Genomic DNA, 17,441 nt, shown 5'->3' on the forward strand with positions numbered 1-17,441 from the left:
CAGAAATACATGCTTTTGAATTCCAGCCATGGAGAGGACTAAAGGAGAGCTGGGATCTGCAGGTGTGGCTGCTTTCCGCAGAGGGATTTGTGCAGCCCCGACAAGCTCACTGCCCGTGAGAGAACCCACCGCACAGTAGGCAGGGGCCGTGGGACAGAGTCTTTGGTCTGCGGGAGCTTCACCCAGAGCTCTCCGGAAAGTGGCTCGGCAGGAAGAGGGTGTCTCCCTAAAGCCCCCCGCTAAGGGGGGACACGGGCAAGGGGGTACAAGAGGAGGCATTTAAGCCTCCCTAGCCTCCCGCTGCCTCTGAGGCTGTAGGCCACCTTATTTAAACCTAACAAAAGGTAGGTTTATGATTTGAACTTGGACCTTGTAGCAGCCCAGTGACACGTCGGCAGCCACGATGCAGTTGTGGGCAGGAAAACGGTGGGCCTGGAAACTGCTCCTAGACCACCCTGTATCGTCAGGTCCACATAGAGAACACACAGGAACCCTTTAGACCAAATAAAAGTAAATAATCATACCAATATAAACAGGGCCTTTGACCCTTTCATTTTATTAAAATGGCACGTAAATATTAAAACAGCATACTGATCGCTTCCTACATCTGCAAGCCCCCCGGGGTGTGCTGATTTGGAGCCGCCTGTGGGCTCCTTCCTGGAGGCTGCAGACTCATGCATTCAGCAATTCATGTTCTTTGTCGGTTTTCCCAACAGCATCAGGATTTGATAATGGGTCGAGATCGGCGAAAAGGCTGAACCAGGCAGTCAGGTCCGAGGAGGGCTTGGCAGGCTCTGGGGAGAGAAGAGCAAACATGAGCACACCTACCTTGCTCCCACCTCTGCCAGGCTGCAGGCAGGTGGGTCCAGGTGCACCTGGAGGGCGCTCAATCCGACAAACCCCATTGCTCTTTGTCGCTAAGCCTGGTTAGGGTATTCCATGCCCCCCCGTTGGCCGGCTGGCTGAGCAACATTTTTAAACCATGGTCTTTACACAGTTCAACGCACAGTGATCCTTTGTGTTAACCCACACCTGCACCTCCACCAAGCGATGGCCACTGCCCGCAGAGCTGCCTGAAACCCCAGGCCCCATGCTTCACCACCACCAGGAAATATAAGTCATTTCAGAAATCAGACTGAATGTCTCAAGCAAGGTGCTTCCTGGAGGAATCTTTTCAAATCTGCTGGGTTAAGAGAAACACCGTGTGTTACTCTTTTCAGCCTTCAAAGCAACAGGTCCGGAAGGGGGGATGGCACCTAGGCCTGGCTGCCCCTCTTCTCTCAAGGTCACTGCCTTCTTTAACCCTCTCCCATCAGAGGAAGGGGGCCTGTGACAGGCCTCCCCTTCCCCACTGGGCTCTAAATTGCCCCCATACCCTTTACACTCCAGCCTCAGTGGAACAGCCTTCAGCTGTCCTTTCACCGAACCACCTGCCCTAACTTCTTGAGTGCCACGATTACAGAGCCTAATTATTTTCCAGATGAGGAGAACATTTTCAAAAGAGTGCCTGATGCAAGTGATTTACAAATAAGTTGGGGGCTCCTCTCTATATAAATCATTCCACATGAGAATCTAAGTTCATTCGCTTGGATGACCCATGCTTTTTTTTCTTTCTACAACGGGTGGCAGTATCAAAAGCATAAAGTAAATGTCTCTCTGACAGGTTATCCTTCTAGCTGAGAGCAGCTAGGAATGTGCTTGCCATCTGGCTGAGAAGAGTCTCAAAAACTGTTGGTAGCACAAGTTGCTAAAAGTGGTTATATGACAGTGATAGAGAATATTGATGGGATTATGCCAACATACACAGGGCTTTTGATCTTTTCACTAAAAAGCACTTAAACATTAAGACAGTATACCGATCACTTTATACTTCTGATTCTCCTCCCTTTGTTTTTCAAAGTCTCTTGTGGATATATTATTTTATAATGAGATAATAATGCATCTATTACAGAGATAAGCTATTGCAAGCAAGACTAGTTAGTAACTGTGCAAGTTATTATTATGTAACATTAATTTCACACTGTGTGCAGTTAGCCCCCAAAACACTTGGGTTATTTTGATATGATAAACTGAGACTTCAGAGATCTCAATACAGCTTGGCGGGAGTGGGGGAGACATCATTTTTTTTTAAAAAAGAGAGTAATTTCTCTTTCTTTAGTCATGTAGGAGGTCACACAAGGAAACTGTATGGGGCAAGATTGACTTAGGAGGATTAGTGTGTTCTTGATAGAGAATATCAAGATATCTTAGATAGGGAGGGTGGGAGGGAGGGAGGCGCAAGGGGGAAGAGATATGGGAACATATGTATATGTATAACTGATTCACTTTGTTATAAAGCAGAAACTAACACACCACTGTAAAGCAATTATACCCCAATAAAGATGTTAAAAAAATAAAAAGAAAATAAAAAAAGATATCTTAGAGACAGCACCAGTGAAAACACCCTCCATGCTCACCTCCCCTTCCCAGCACCTTCAGATGGTGGGTGTGGCCCTGCTGTGAAGAGCCAGGTAACTATACCTCAGGGGCTTGGGGGTCCTCACATTCCCCAGACCTCCACTGTGGGAGGGAAAACCAGGTGCAACTATTTGCACAACACCTAAAAAACATCAAGGGAATGCTTTCTGATAATAAAATTGACACTTCCTTTAACTTCCTGTGGTCAACACAGGGAAAGTGGGTGATGACCAAAGAAAGACAGAGAGCTGCAAATACAGATGAGATCTTCCTCAGGCAGATGTTTTGTCTCAAAAGAACAGATTTCACAAGCTCGAAAGGCCCTCTTTTGACAACTAAGACATCTGGCTCTTCATGAAAAGCACTAACCAAATGCCTTGTCTGGTGGAAGCAATGGTATTTTCAGCTAAGGATCACCAACCTCAGTGGCCTTTTCTCCCTTACTGTTGTCACCCAATCTTGGGGAGCACCCAGTCACATGGAGATAGATCTTTGAGTCTTCCTCATTAGATTTGATAGAGGGAGTTATGAATTAGGACATTAAGCCAGGAAAAAAGTTAGAATGTTAGTTCCTAGGAACATGCCGAACTCTCCACCCATGCAGCCCCTCCTCTGAACCCAAGGTGCTCACATGGAAATTAGTAAAGAAATAAAGAGAAGGGTGTTAGGCCAGTGAAAGTGAAGGCAACTGTCATTTAAGGGGGGATAGAACACTCTATTACCTTTCACTGCAGGGCTACTGCCATTTGGACTGCTTGCCTTTGGTGCTGCCCATGGAGGAGAAGTAGTATTGACATTGCTCTCTGACCAGCCTAATGTTCAAAACCAGAAGATGTTAGATCTAGGGAAGGGCAGTTACACTGCCCCATCAGTTCCTGGGGCACACACATGGCTCTCAACTCCGATAGCCTTCAAAGAGAGAGAGGAGGGTGGTGTGCAAAGACCCTTCTCCCATGTTCCTCATACCCGGAATATGTTTTAGGGGAGAGTGGATATGTATAATCATGCCCACCTTAAGAGTATGGGAAACTAGGGGAAAGACTGCATTTTGAAAAGCAAATGAGAAACTGCTAAGGCTAAAGCATGTTTGCTTTCAGTTTTATACCCATTTTTCTTACCAAGTGACATCATTTCATGGTCACACCAAAGATTATCAATAGTGTTGCAAGGAAATCAAGTGCCTTGTTTTCCTGTCACAAATGGGGAAAGCTTAAAAGAGTGAATACCATTAAATGTAGCAACAGAACTAGGGAATGGCTGGTCTTCTCTACTTCCAATATGATCCAGTTCATTTATTTTCCGTACAGCTAATTTAAATTGGGAAGTTTAGCTAATACAGAGAAATAAATGGCAGTCCAGTCCAAACATACAAGAGGAAAGAACCTCCCCTTAACTTGATGTCGTACCCTTACAAATGACATTGATCTTGTCTAACCCACTGTTCTGAAAGGCCCCCCTGTGCTCTGCCTGCCCCTAATGATTAAGAGGCATTCAGCAGTCCTGCTTTGGGAGAAGCAAGCCTAGTTTCCCCCCAGTATTTACTGTCTGTGCTGGATGTTTCAGCATGACTCATTTAATTTAGAACTTTACCATATACTTCTTTTGCACGTCTGCTTTAATTCTTCATGTGTTAAGTCCTGTCTTCTCAATGAGACAGGGAACTGTTTCTTCAATGTGCTCCATAACACCTAATGTGGTACAGGTAGGTGTGTGTGGGTTAAGTCCATTGTTGATTCTCATTGTGAAACGTCAGATGAGGCACCACTGTTGGGTCCAAATGGTTAAAACTGTATCCTTTCACTGGGATGCTCTGGTCGCAGTGTTTCCTACAGAAAAGCTTTTGTCTCTGATAAGGCCCCCATGAGACATCACGTTTAGATGGCAGAGTTCAGTTGGGGCAGTGAAACCAAATTCTGAAGCAAGCAAGCCACTCAGTAGATGCCACAAAAATGATAAGATGTAATGCTGTTTGTTTCCCCTACCATTCTAAGATTTGTGATAAGGGACCTAATTATAGAATCATACTATATTGATTAGCTTGTACTTTTGTTTCATCTCCTAGAGTTCTGAGCCCCTTGAAGGCAGGGACCATGTATTATTCATCTTTACATCCTTTAGTGCACTACCTGGCACACGATGGGTGTTGAAATTAAGACAAACTATTGAAGAACTCTTTTAAATCATGAGAAGTACACTTACGAAGCTTTAAGAGATGGCAAAGCAATGCTTGGCGCAGTAGATGCTATAATACTCACTGGTTGATTATTTCATTTTAGGCAAGTAAACACAAACATCTCTATGAAGACTAACCAATGACAAGTGAAACAGGTGGCCTGTGACCTATTTATTGGGCGTAAAATAATGAAAACATAGAGGGTTTAAAAAGTATTTTTATCCATTGGAAAGGTACTTGAACATGTTGTTAACATAATCGACAAACAACGAAAAGCACCAAATTTTAAAGGAACTTTTTGGGAAGATGGAAATGTTCTAACACTAGACTGTGGTGATGGCTGCACAAGAAAAAATTACCAGAAATCCTTGAACTGTTCTCTTACAATGGGTGAATTTCATGGTATGTAAATTATAGTTCAATAAAGCAGTTTTTAAAAATGACCAGTATTGGGCTTCCCTGGTGGCGCAGTGGCTGAGAGTCCGCCTGCCGATGCAGGGGACACGGGTTCGTGCCCCGGTCCGGGAAGATCCCACATGCCGCGGAGCGGCTGGGCCCGTGAGCCATGGCCACTGAGCCTGCGCGTCCGGAGCCTGTGCTCCACAACGGGAGAGGCCACAACAGTGAGAGGCCCGCGTACCGCCAAAAAAAAAAAAAAAAAAAAGACCAGTATTTGGTGTAATCCAGGAATAACATAACCTCCCTGTTTCCTAGAAAATTGGCCCATGGGCATTTTCCTTCTACACCCAAATCACATAAATAGTGGTAAACGTAGAAAGTTAAAATTGGAGTTTTGTCATGTGCCAAATAAAGCTCAAAGAGGTAGCATCTAACTGGGTCAATTTTACCTTTTTCCCTACAATTCTCTTCTGGACACCAAATGTCAAGACCCACCTGTGCTCTGCAGAGCCTGTGTAACTTTTCATCAATGCGAGCAGCCTGGCCTCCATCTCTTAGGGCAGTGGTTCGCAAAGTATGGTGCCCGTGCCACTGGCAGGGGCATCACCCACTGAATCAGAATTGCTGGGGATGGAGCCCAGGGAAGCACAAACCCTTGGCGGCTGTCATGCAGTGCAGTGTGAGAGGCCCTGCCAGAGATGGTCTCCAAGGAGCTGCCACGGTCACCATCTCTGTCAGCATCAGGGTCATCTTGGTTGAAGTCAGAGCCGGGACAAGGAGAGAGACCCTCCTCGGAAACCGAGAGGTCTGCTTTCAGGACCCCACCTCCCAGGTCCTGGAGCTTTAAGCTCCTTGACCTCGTCAAGCTGAGTTCAGGGAGGCCCACACTTCCAGAAAGATCCTGAACAGATGCAGAGAAAAGGCAGGTGAGGGGTATGGAAGTCCACCGCTCCCGGATCTCTGAATGCTATTTGAAACAGTGGGGACACGAGAAAATTCTTCACGTTTCAAAAATAGGCACATTTGTTTTTTAAAGTGGTGGCAGAGAATGCTGGAAAAGCGGTGGTTCAACCACTGTCTTTTTCAGAGTATAAAGTGGAACACTTTCCTACAGGAGGCAGAAATAAAGCCACATACCAAAACGGAGCTCCCCTCACTTTATGTGATGGGCATGTTCCCAAATGGCTATAAACAAATAAAGTGACTGTATATCAAGTCATATTTTTAAAGCACCAGAAATACAAGTTGTATTTTTAAGCCTATAATTTAAAGGATTATAATGGCAGACTCCTTTGTAAAGACAATGTCTTCTAATTGGATTCCTTTGTAACTATGGATTTTTGAATATTGCTCATCTAAACGCTCATGAACATGTGGAAGTGATATGTGGAGTGTGACATGTGGAATCTATGGGTTTGGGGGCTTCTCTGCAGCAGAGGACGTGGAGAAAAGGATGAGGGTAAAGACATCCCCTTTGGGGACTAAGATGATGGGGAAAGTATACCTCAAAGTTTCCCATCACTATTCCCTTGTCCCATAATGTGAAGCAGAAACAGCAGCCAGTTTGCCAAATCACAATCTCTCCTCAGAACAGCTATTAAGCATAAGTCTAACAATCCAACTATACGCACACGAGGGGAGAAAATGCTACAGTTGTGACACCAGCTCTATACATATATTTTAAGCAAATACTAAACTGAGCTGCAGTTTCACCCTCACTCATAACACTTTGGGAATTATTTAGGGGAGGGGTGCAACTAGGGTAATTATGTATGGAACGCCAAGCCAGACTTCAAAGGTCTTGGCTTCTATCAGGAAAAAAAATGCTATTTAACGAGAACTTACTGTTGCTAATATTCCTGTAATTGCCTTCAACTGTTCTCTAGTTGGTATTAATTAGTTGGCTGAGGCGTTTTTAACAGGAAGGTGTGGCTGGAAAGATGTCTCCCCATCTCAGAGAAATTGTGTCAGGAGATGGGTGGTGAAGAGAGGAGGCAGGAGAAGCTGAGAGCTCTGTGAACAAGATGCCGAGCCTAGCCGTCGGCTCCTGTGATATGTCAACTGTGCTACCCGTTTGCAGGAAACACATATAAAATTTTATTGGAGCAATCCTGCCCCGCTTTACTTACATAAGGGAAAATATAAATCAGCCAGAAATAACACCGGCCAGCTAGAGCAGCAAGTAAAGCCAAAATAATACCACCCAGAGCAGCACTTCACCATGAATATAATATTTCACTAACCAGGAAAGCAAAAGCCCAGGCTGGGTTGACGAGCACAGCCCAGGGTGCTCTGGGGTGGGGTTGGCCATGAAGGGGAAAGTGGGAAGACCATGGTCTTGGTGGCCGAGCACCAGCCTGCTGTCCACACCTTCTCTGAGCCCCGGTTTCCATACCTGCAAAGGGTGGATAAAAATTCCTGCCTCATTAGATTGTTGTATGGATAAAATGGGATCCTGGTGGTGAAACGAGGGAATACAGAGGCTGTAAAGAGCAGGCCCTCAATAAATCTAAGTTGAACCTCGATTTCTGAATAAGTCAGCAGACATGAGAACCAACCCCTGAGATTGTCTTAGGACTGTTTTCTTTCCTATTAGTGATTCAATGTCAGTTGATCTCTCCCTTCCTTCTTGCCTGCCATCCATCCATCCATCTACCCATCCATCCAGATGTCTCTGTCGAACATCTCTTCTAGGCACTGAGCTATGATCGGGAAATATGATGGTAAGCAACACAAACATGGGCCCTGCCCATGACGACCTAAAGCAGACAAAAAATTAAATCAATTTTACAATGAGGTGAAATAAGAGGAATGATTAAGTACTGGGTGTAAAGGGAATGGAGAGCAGAAACACCTAACACTGACTGCGGGGGGGAGTCCCTGGAGGAAATGCCACTGAACAGGAGAACCTGAAGGATGAGAAGTTAGCCAAGCAGAACAAGCAGAACATGCAGATGGGTGGAGTGCTCCGAGAGGAGGGGACGGTCAGACTCCCTGGAGTCCAGCTTACAGATGTAATAAATACATGGTTCTCCAGCTGAACAAGGTCATTGAGTCATGCTAAGTAAAGGCGTGGGGGGTATGGGCAGTGATGAGAACGGGGCAGGCCTTAAAGGACTTTGTAAGCCAAGCTGAGGAGTTTAGACCTTATGTGAATGGTGGATAAAACCACAACAGCTTGGCAAGTCATGAGACCTTTCTGGGGTCCCTTGATTTCCTCATCTATAAAATGATGGTAGAGTAGACGGTCACCAAGGTTCCTTCTGTGGACTAACGGAGGCACTTAAATTCTGCAGATACCCAAGACCTGGGGATGTGCCCAGCAGGCTTAGAAAGTGCTGCTTCTTTGATGGAACAAACAACGCCAATGGCTCACGCTCTGTGTTCAGGTCATCTTTAAATGGGGCCCAGCAGCCGCTTCTTTCACATTATTCCATTTGAGTCCTGGAAATATGTTAGCCTGGAGCAAGGCTAAGCCAGAAACAGCAAGAGGAGAGCTCTGGTTGAGGAAAGGTGACTCTAAGAGAATGATCACGCTAAGCTTTCCATTACACTGGCTTTACATGGAAACCCACCCAGATGGCAATAGCACCTCGGAATTAGGTAAAACAAAAGGATATCCAGAAGGAACAAAGGGCTGTATGTTTGTGAGAATCTGGAACAAGACCCCTAACTTTGGTTTGCAGAATCCTAAATTAAAAGATGTCCTGGTGCACTTATTTTGAGGAGATGGTTATCTTTTCAGTATCAGCGTCTGTTTCTAAATTAAATTTTGGATGTTGGTGGGGAATTAAGAAGAATGTTTAATGAGGCCCGTCAGCCTTGCCGGGTCTCTACCTCAGGCAGCCCCTCTGGCTGGCCCTCTTCCTACTCACTTTAAGAGGCCTCAGGAAGGTACAATTTTCTCATCACTGTATGACACAGAAAACCCCAGCCCCTATCATGCTGGCAACTTCAGAAACCCTTAGAAAGTCTAGCTAAAATTAACTCCTTAAAATTTTTAAGCACAACTTGATCCTAAATGTAAGTTCCTTTGTTTTGCTCTCCTAGAGGCTGAAGTAGGTGGGGGAAGGAAGATATCATTGTTCTCTTACTAAATCCCCCTTCCTTTCTACTTCCCCAGAGCAAAGGAGAAGAGTGAGGACACAGGCCAAAGAGGAGAGGAAGGCAGAGGAGAGCAGAGAGATAAGGAGGCGAGAAGACTGAAGAGGTGGAGGAGGGAGGGGGAGGGAGGGGGTTTGGAGTGCGGAAGGGAGCTGAGGTATCTGCGGCTGTGGCCTGGAGCCACCCACCTCTGTCCTCTGAACACTGCCCCTGAGGATACAGCTCTGCCTGGACCTCACAAAGAGCTACAAAGGTGGTGGAGAGACTGAGCTAGACAGCACTACAGTGAATGAGGGGGCAATGGCTAGCACAGGCGAAGATTTTTGTAGACAATCTCGATTTCACATATTCTATTCTGGAATGTCACCCAACTTTTGTGGTTGACACAACCCTGCCTTCCCACACCCACATGCCTCCTGCACGACTGCGTGGTTTCCCCCCGTCCCTGTGCACACCCAGGATGCCCAGAGCCAGGATAACAGTCTTTATAAGCCCTGCTCCTCCAGAAGCACCCAAGGCAAGGCCTGAGGGAGCCCGTCCGGGAATCGCGTTTGCCGTCAGAGACATGGTACTTGGAGGCAACAGAACAGAATGGGGAAAGGCATGGATTCCGGAGTCTGGCGGCTCAGGCCCACAATCCGGCCTGCCTCCTACCAAGAGGTATGATCTCGGGGAAATTACTTACTGCCCTGTTCCTCAGTTTCCCAGGCTGTAAGCTGGAGATGATGCCAGTACCTGCCTGGGAAGGGTGTGGTGAGGATGAAGTAAGTTAACACACGTAAAGCACATGGGAGTGCTTGGCCCACAGCGCATGCCATAGGGAGTGCTGGTTCTTATTATTTTACCACGATAAAGGGCAAAGTCACAGAAGCAAACAGTTTTAGACCACAGCATCTCTGAAGTAGGGGTTAACCCAGGGATAAGAAGATGACATTTGTGGAAAAGTAAAAAGCTCCTTCAGATGACTTGGGTCTCTGCTGATAGATTATTTAGTGAGTCTAATACCTCGTATTACAGATGAGAAGGCAAAGGCCCAGAGAATGAGTAGCCTGACCAATTGCTGCAAAGTGAGTGCAGGGAAGGGAGTTTACAGAAATAAAACCCAGGCTCTGAACTCCCTACCACTGTTTGCCTTGCTGAGCCAATATGCCAATGAGCCTTCCTACTCCACGTTTAGTTTGACTACTTACTTATATCAGTGGTTTATTTGATTTAGTTTTTGAGATGATCTGGATAATCAGGGGAAGTAGTTTCAATATGAAGTGTCAAAAGTTTAATAATTATTTAGATTCTTTTGCAATTCATGTGTATAGATGGATTTTCTAGACCATGGATGCAATGGAAAAAAATCTAGAGCCAACACCCACCTTTTGCTCTTTTTTTAGGAGGTTGGAGGGAGTCCTGACAAAAGCACAGAATACGGTTATAACTGGATTACATGATCAATCATCAAAGCAGGGAGCCCACTCTTTATCTGTACACGTGTTTTGAAGGTTTTCTGAATCAGAGGGCATCACTGGGGCAGAATTGTTGGGGCTGCCTGCTGGTAACCTGTAGGTGTATAGAAGCTGAATGGGCTTCCCCTTTAAAACACTGAAGTTCACTTTTCTTTCTGTCATTTTGAGTTCCATAGACATTCAATTTACGGCTGTTGGCATGCAAAGGAAACAGGATAACTCAGAGGTTACAAAAATAACTCCTTTAACATTGATCTTGGTAGAACCCCAGCAGAGGAAAGGAAACTTTTAGCAGCCAGAATGGTCCCTTTATGGTAAATCAGATCATGTCCATCCTCGGTCCAAGATGCTGTGATGGTTCCAAGTTCTTCCAAAGGCTATGAGGCCCTATGTGGCCCTACCCGTCTCCTCTCCAACTGCCTCCCTCTCTCACTCCAACCCCGGTGCTTCTCCTGCAGACCCTCGACCATACCTGATCTACCCTGCTGTTCCCCCAACACTATCTCTGGCTCTACTTTTTCCTTTTCTCCACATCGTTGGTCACTTTCTAAGCTACAATGTAATTTTATTATGTTTACTGTTCATTATCTCCTCTTCATTAGAATGTGAGTTCCAGGAAGGCAGAAGCCTTGTCTGTTTTGTTCTCAGGTGAATCACCAGTGCCTGGCGCCCAGAGGACTCAATAAATATTTGTTGGACAAATGAGAAACTTGCTAAAGTGCTACTGGGGTGGTAACCTCCACTGAGACTCTGTTTGCCTGAGAAATAAATGGCCTCCCTTTGAAGTACCTCTTTCTCTTTCCATAGCGCGAGCTTGCATCTCTCTTGCCGTCAGATCACCTCCTTCCCTCCTTAGACCCAAGTGTGGTCGTGTGCCTTTCTCCTGGCCATGGGGCAAGGCTGAAGTGCAAAGCCCACAGCCACCACACTTGTCCTAGCTCTCAGGCGGAGTTCTGGGGACAGCGCCCTGGGCCTGAGCTAGGATCTTCTTGCTCTACATGCTCAGGAAGAGGGTATGTGGCTCTGACTTCTCAGTGTCAGCCTGGGGTGCTCACAATAGAGTGACACTTGGCCATACCAGCGAGGGAGAAGCACTGCCACCACTGCTCCTGGGCAGCAGCAGGGGCCCTGGTGTCTCCAAAGCTGGGGGCGCCAGGGGGATTCATCTTCCAGCACATCTGGAGAGTCTCCAGGAGCCCCCAGCTCTGAGCTGTGGATCCCACTCCGGCCCCTGACTCTCCCACGCCTTGTTAGTGCCTCTGCCACAGGTGGGTGGTGGTGAAACCCAGTCTTTGTCAGCCTTGCTCATCTGAGGTCCCAGCAAAAGAGGTGGTGAAACCCAAGGGTGAAAGTTGGGGCAGAGATGTAGTTTTGGATTGCAGTTATCCATTACTGAGAATAAATGAGATGGCTACAAAATAGGACTCAATAAGGACGATGAAAGGAATCATGTATTTCATAAAAAAGAGAGAAGACTTTTCTTTTGGTCTTGCCTACCAACTCTTGTCATGTCCGTGATCTCATCTCCAAAGACCTGAGGTGTTTTTTTGTTTTTTTTAATTTAATAGCCCATAATTACTTAATCATTCCAGCTCTGCCACTTGTTCTCAGCTTTAAGAGCCAGATAAACACGTTGTTTATTAAAGGAGATAGCCTAAATTCATGGAAAAACCAAAACAATTTGAGAATTTCTTAACAGTGATTCCTGTCTTACAATTAAAGCATGAAAGGAGGAAAAAAAGTGTTGAACTACTAAAATGGTTTCCTTCTCAAGGTTTGTTTAGAAACTCGAACTTCAAAATTTAAATTTCAACCTGAGTGTTAGTTTTTGCACTCGAAATCAATGTGCTCCCCACGTAAGCAATTCTTAACCAGTATGTGGGCTGCTGGTGAGCCTCGGAGTACCTTAAACCCTTACCAATGCTGCCGATCACTTTTGATCAGTGTGAAAACTCTACTTCTGCCGTGGTCGGGCTTCAGGGGACTGTTGGGCCATGTGTTTCAGGCAGAACAGGAACAGCTGAGCTGAGGGCATACTCAGGGTACTGGTAAGCCCGGATGGAGAGGAAAAAAAGCACCCAGAAAGCTCCGTGTCTACGGGAACGTGGAGAATGTTGCCTCATGAGTATGTGGGAGAACTCAGCTAGGGTGAGTGCCAGGAAGAGATAGCAAAGTCAACAAGCCACAACCGTGAAGGCAATCTGATCCCTCAAGTGTGCCATGAAAAAGTCTAAAATCAAAGTAAGACAGACTGAGAACCACCCCTCTAGCCTTTGATTAATAGGAAATGTTAACAGGAGGAGAAAATTATGAGAAGAAATAGATTTTAAAACCTAATACATATCTTAAAGCTGGAACGTGATTCTGAAATTTGAGCTAAAGAGTCACTGAATATAAAAGGAAAATTTAAAAACAAACAAACAAAAAAGACACCGGCTATATTTTATCTTATAAAACACCAGTTTTATAAGGTAAAACCCAGAAAACATTAAAAAAAGATAAGGAAAAATAGGCCACTGGATTTCAAAAAACAAAAAATGAACCAACAAAAAAACCCATTTCAATCCCTGTGGTACATACCTTCCAGTGAGGCCTGTAAGTCTTTCATATTTTGATCTAGAAGCTGTGAAGGAAGGAATCCTGAGCCTGTCTGGGGCTTGGGGTCTGGCTCTCCCGGGGCCGCAGTGGGTGCTGACTCCTTCACCCGACTGTCTCCAAACACAGCAGCCCACTCTTTGCTGAACTCGCCCTCTTCCAGGGAGGAAGCGTTGAAGATTTCACTCAACAGCAGCAGGTCATCTTTGTCAGCACCTTCAGGTTCCAGGGTCCCTGCCATTGGGCCCAGGCAAGCTGATCAAAGCAACAGAACACGAAACATATCACCACCAAGGGCCCAGGCCCTAGGGAATAAATGTAGCGGGGGTTGGGATGGGACAGACCAGGTGATGGCTAGATTTTTTAAAAAGTTAATCAAAATATAAATTAATTCCCTTACAGCCTCTCAAGAAATTTTGGAATTAAATTTCTAGTCCCACTGAAACCAAGCAATACCCTGTGAGGACTTCCTGGGGACAGCCCCACCACCCATGTCCCCTGCCTCTTGTTCGTATAAAAGCTTTAGTCTCCTAGGCCTTCCCAGAGTTCGAAAGAGCAAATTTAATCAGAGAAGTAAAAAAACAAAAACAAAGGAACACAGTCAAACAAGACAAAATAATAATAGCTGAGCCATAAAACAAAGTCAAAGACCTTTAGTTTCTCCTCAAGGGTTATAGATAATATCCTGAGCCATATCCTTGAGTTGTTTTACAGATACTAAAACCCCCACCCAGTGGAGGAAGTTAACTGCATGCTGACCACCAGCATGTAGACAGGTTGGAACCAGAAGGTTGATGACTGAGATTCCTGTAACATCACCTTGTTACCTTACCATCAACCAATCAGAGAAGTGTATGAGTTGATCAGACGCCCTGCAAGCCACACCCCTAAGCTTGCCTTGAAAACCCTTTCACTAAAAGCCATCGTGGAGTTCTGGTCTTTTGAGCATGAGCTGCCCGTCCTCCTTGCTTGGCTCTACAATAAATGCTGTACTCTCCTTCACCACAACCTGGTGTCAGTAAATTGGCTTTGCTGCTAGTTGGGCAAGTGGACCCTTGTTTAGTTCTCACTCATTCTCTTTCTTTCAAAGCAAGTCCAGTTTCTGAGCCATTAGAATTGCATTGAAATAGTTTCCACAAAATTCTAGAGTGTTGGTTTCTCCTTAATATAAAAGCATATTTACCACCAATACATTTCTCAGACGTGAAACAAAGCCAGGATTGAAGGCATGTTGGAGATCTTAGTTCCTTGTTTGTATAGCTTCCCAAATCTTCCCAGACAAGCCCCAAATTCACAACCAACACACCATGTGGCAGCCTGCCCTGCCAACCAGGATGAGAAGGGGAGCCTCACCATGCCCAGACTGACCCAGGGAGATGGGAGCAGAGGTATCAGGAAGTCTAACAATGACCAAGAAAGACATCCTTGCTTCCTGTCTCATTTGCAGCACCCCAAGTGCATAAAACAAAGGAAAAGCGGGTCTGGTTTGCCTGAGGGCAGCGGTGAAAGAATGACAGGAAAACAGGGCAAATCACACACGGAACCACTAGAGAATGAGCTTCACAGACCAAAGACACAGCCCTGGAGGGTTGGAGTGAGCACTGGACCAAAGGAGGAGCCCCTGGACCTTCCTTTACTTGCTGTATGACTTTGGCAAGACCCTTAACCCCTCTGGGCCTCTGTTTTATCATCTATAAAATTTTATTAATAATGCCCACTTGAATATCATCAGGAAGATCAAAAGAAATACAACTGAAACATCATTGCCAGTCCAGAAGGAAGACTTTTGAGATTCATTCTTAGAATATGAACAATGACAAACTACTAAATAGTGAGTACAAGTAGAATGGGGGCATTACTATCACAAATCCTATAACCTTTCATTGAGTTTTCTACATATTTTGAAAACCAAGAATTGATGATTTTTTTAAACTCTGGCTTTGTTATGGTGTCTAACTGCCACTTGGAAACTACAAACATTTTTGTTGTTAAGTCATGAAGAGAGGGAACAATCATGATTTACATTTTCTCTGAGCTAGATGGTAATGCTGACACTGTCATATTAAGTGAGGTGAACAGGTTTCCCTCAAATATATGAGATAATTTTTAAAAAGGCTTCACATGAATTAGATAAAGCTCTTGTATCTCTGTCGGCTTTACTGGATCTATTTTCAACTATACTTTATAGAAAGATCTATGATAGAGGGGATTTTGGATGTGTTGTGCAGACTGGCTATCCATCAGGGAGGGGAGGGGTCCAGGCATGCTCATATCACTGTGGTTTAAAAATAGTGGTGAAATACCACCTTAATTGGACAGCTGTCTAATTTAAGCATTCTTCTTGTTTGTGTTATCACAGAGGTTTGCACTAAGATATAGCCTGTAGGTGTGGTGGTGAGAAGATTGGGAAAATGGCATTTTACTAAACAAGCTTCTGAGACAGTTCTGTAGTGAGAGAGTAGTGCAGGAACCACTTAGGCCTGTGCATGGTAGGGAAGGCAGGGCAGGAGAGGTGAGGCAGCTCACCGCTGTGAACAAAGGAAGGAACCTCAGCTGTGACAGGGTGTGTCCATCAACATGCATTTGGGTGTCCTTCCTCCCTCCCCCTCAGTCTCTCTCAGCATCACCCTTTTTACATCTATTAACTTCACAAATCTCTGTACTTCCTACTTTCAGTTGGGTCCTGAGTGCCCAAATCTTTTCTCATGGTTTACTTTCTGGCCTGACTGAAACCAGATGATTGCTGAACCAAACTCCTTTTATTGGAAACAATTCAAGTCGATGTACAGACCCTAGAGAAACAGATGACTTTAAAGGACCATTGAAAATTATGTGCATTCCTCCCAAAGTCACTTTACAGCTCTCCACTGAGTCAAAGCCTGGGGGAGCCTTCGTTGCTTTCATCTAGATGTCAATCCAGGGAAAATCACAACCAACATTAGCAACTACAAATAATAAACCTTGAGAGCCTTTCAAAAATAACCACAGACTGGAAGAGCTCTTTGTGTTTACTGTTTAGGTTTTGTGCGATTGTATTTAGAGTAGACCTCTTTGGGTTTTGCTAACTTAGCATCCCTTTCTTCCTCCTCTTTAGTTTCCCTTCGGGGTGACACCTTCTCCTCTGATCCTGGTGAGATACCACTTAAGATGCCTCACCACCTCATCCCAGGTGGATGTGTGACCTAGGCTGGCCAGAGTCTTTCATTTCTCAGTGCATGGTGACTGGCTCAGGGATGGGCTTCCCTGAGTTTGGAATATGGAAGCTGGAAGGAAAAGGGGCTCTCTTCTTTGGGATTCTAAGTTCTAAAGATGCAGAACGGAAGCTCCCAGTGATGATGGAGCCAAACAGGGAGGGAAGAGTCAGAAACAGAATCCTGACCACACTGTTTAAGCCCTTGGATACAGCCTTGCTTAAAGTCAATCCACCTAAGTTACATGGACCAATATCCATACATTCTTTTATTCTCTTTTAATTTTAAAGCTAAATTATTTAGAGAAGGATTTCTATTACTTCCAACCAAATGATTCCCAACTAATAATCTATCCTATCCAACTCAGATTTAGTGACTGAAATAAGAAAAGGACCCACGGGGAGGATGATACTGTCCAGAGGTAGTTCTGAATTGAGATTTAGTCTAAGGTCTACCATTGAATGTGGTCTATTACTTAGTGTCCTGGTTATTTAACAGTTAAAGCAGGCTGCACTGTGGATATTTTCTCTTTTAAGAAAACTTGTTAGCTGAAAGCAATGACACTGACACTGACTTGAACCTGAAAACAGGGAAACCTCCTAATTATTGCCCTGATAATTAAGATGCTTGAAATTACTGTACATAACTTGTAAGAAGATCACAAGTGAAAAAGGACAGGTTTAGGTCTGTAACCACACAAGTCAACACTTGAAAAATAACACTAGTCAGTTGGCTCTTAAGAATCATGCTATCATTTTCTCTGGAAATAATTCAACTCAACTGTGAGAATATGAAGACACACAGAGATACGATAAGCTCTTTGAGAGAAGCCTGGTGAGAGTTACAACTGGAGTCACAGCCTCCACCGTGTAGATGAGCAAGCGTTGCTCCTGGGTTACGGAGCCCCACCCTGCCTTTGTCTTAAAGAATGAACAAAGAGATTGCAGGGGCCAAATCCACAGATACTCCTTCTAGTCCCCTTCATGCCCTTGCTGGCTCTCAAGTCTCCATGTTTACTTTCCTATCAGTAACCCAACGGCAGATACTACTACAAAAATAAAGGGC

The 17,441-nt window shown here is 45.0% G+C and overlaps 1 protein-coding gene across 14 annotated transcripts in view; it reads right to left on the reverse strand.

Moving 5' to 3' along the window:
• Positions 1 to 521: 521 nt before the first annotated feature.
• Positions 522 to 17,441, reverse strand: part of ICA1 (islet cell autoantigen 1) — a 144,812-nt gene continuing 127,892 nt past the window's right edge. For 11 of the 14 annotated variants that reach the window (XM_060157090.1, XM_060157084.1, XM_060157089.1 and 8 more), the window contains 3 exons: positions 13,171 to 13,440; positions 3,180 to 3,269; positions 522 to 794 (listed from right to left, as the gene is read on the reverse strand). In XM_060157090.1, the coding sequence (XP_060013073.1) occupies positions 673 to 794; positions 3,180 to 3,269; positions 13,171 to 13,440 (482 nt within the window). In that variant the 3' untranslated portion in view covers positions 522 to 672. The remainder of the gene's footprint in view (positions 795 to 3,179; positions 3,270 to 13,170; positions 13,441 to 17,441) is intronic. The other 3 variants (XM_060157095.1, XM_060157093.1, XM_060157094.1) reach the window with 1 other exon arrangement.

The sequence above is a fragment of the Lagenorhynchus albirostris genome, chromosome 8, assembly GCF_949774975.1.
Source record: "Lagenorhynchus albirostris chromosome 8, mLagAlb1.1, whole genome shotgun sequence".
Classification (NCBI taxonomy): Eukaryota; Metazoa; Chordata; class Mammalia; order Artiodactyla; family Delphinidae; genus Lagenorhynchus; species Lagenorhynchus albirostris.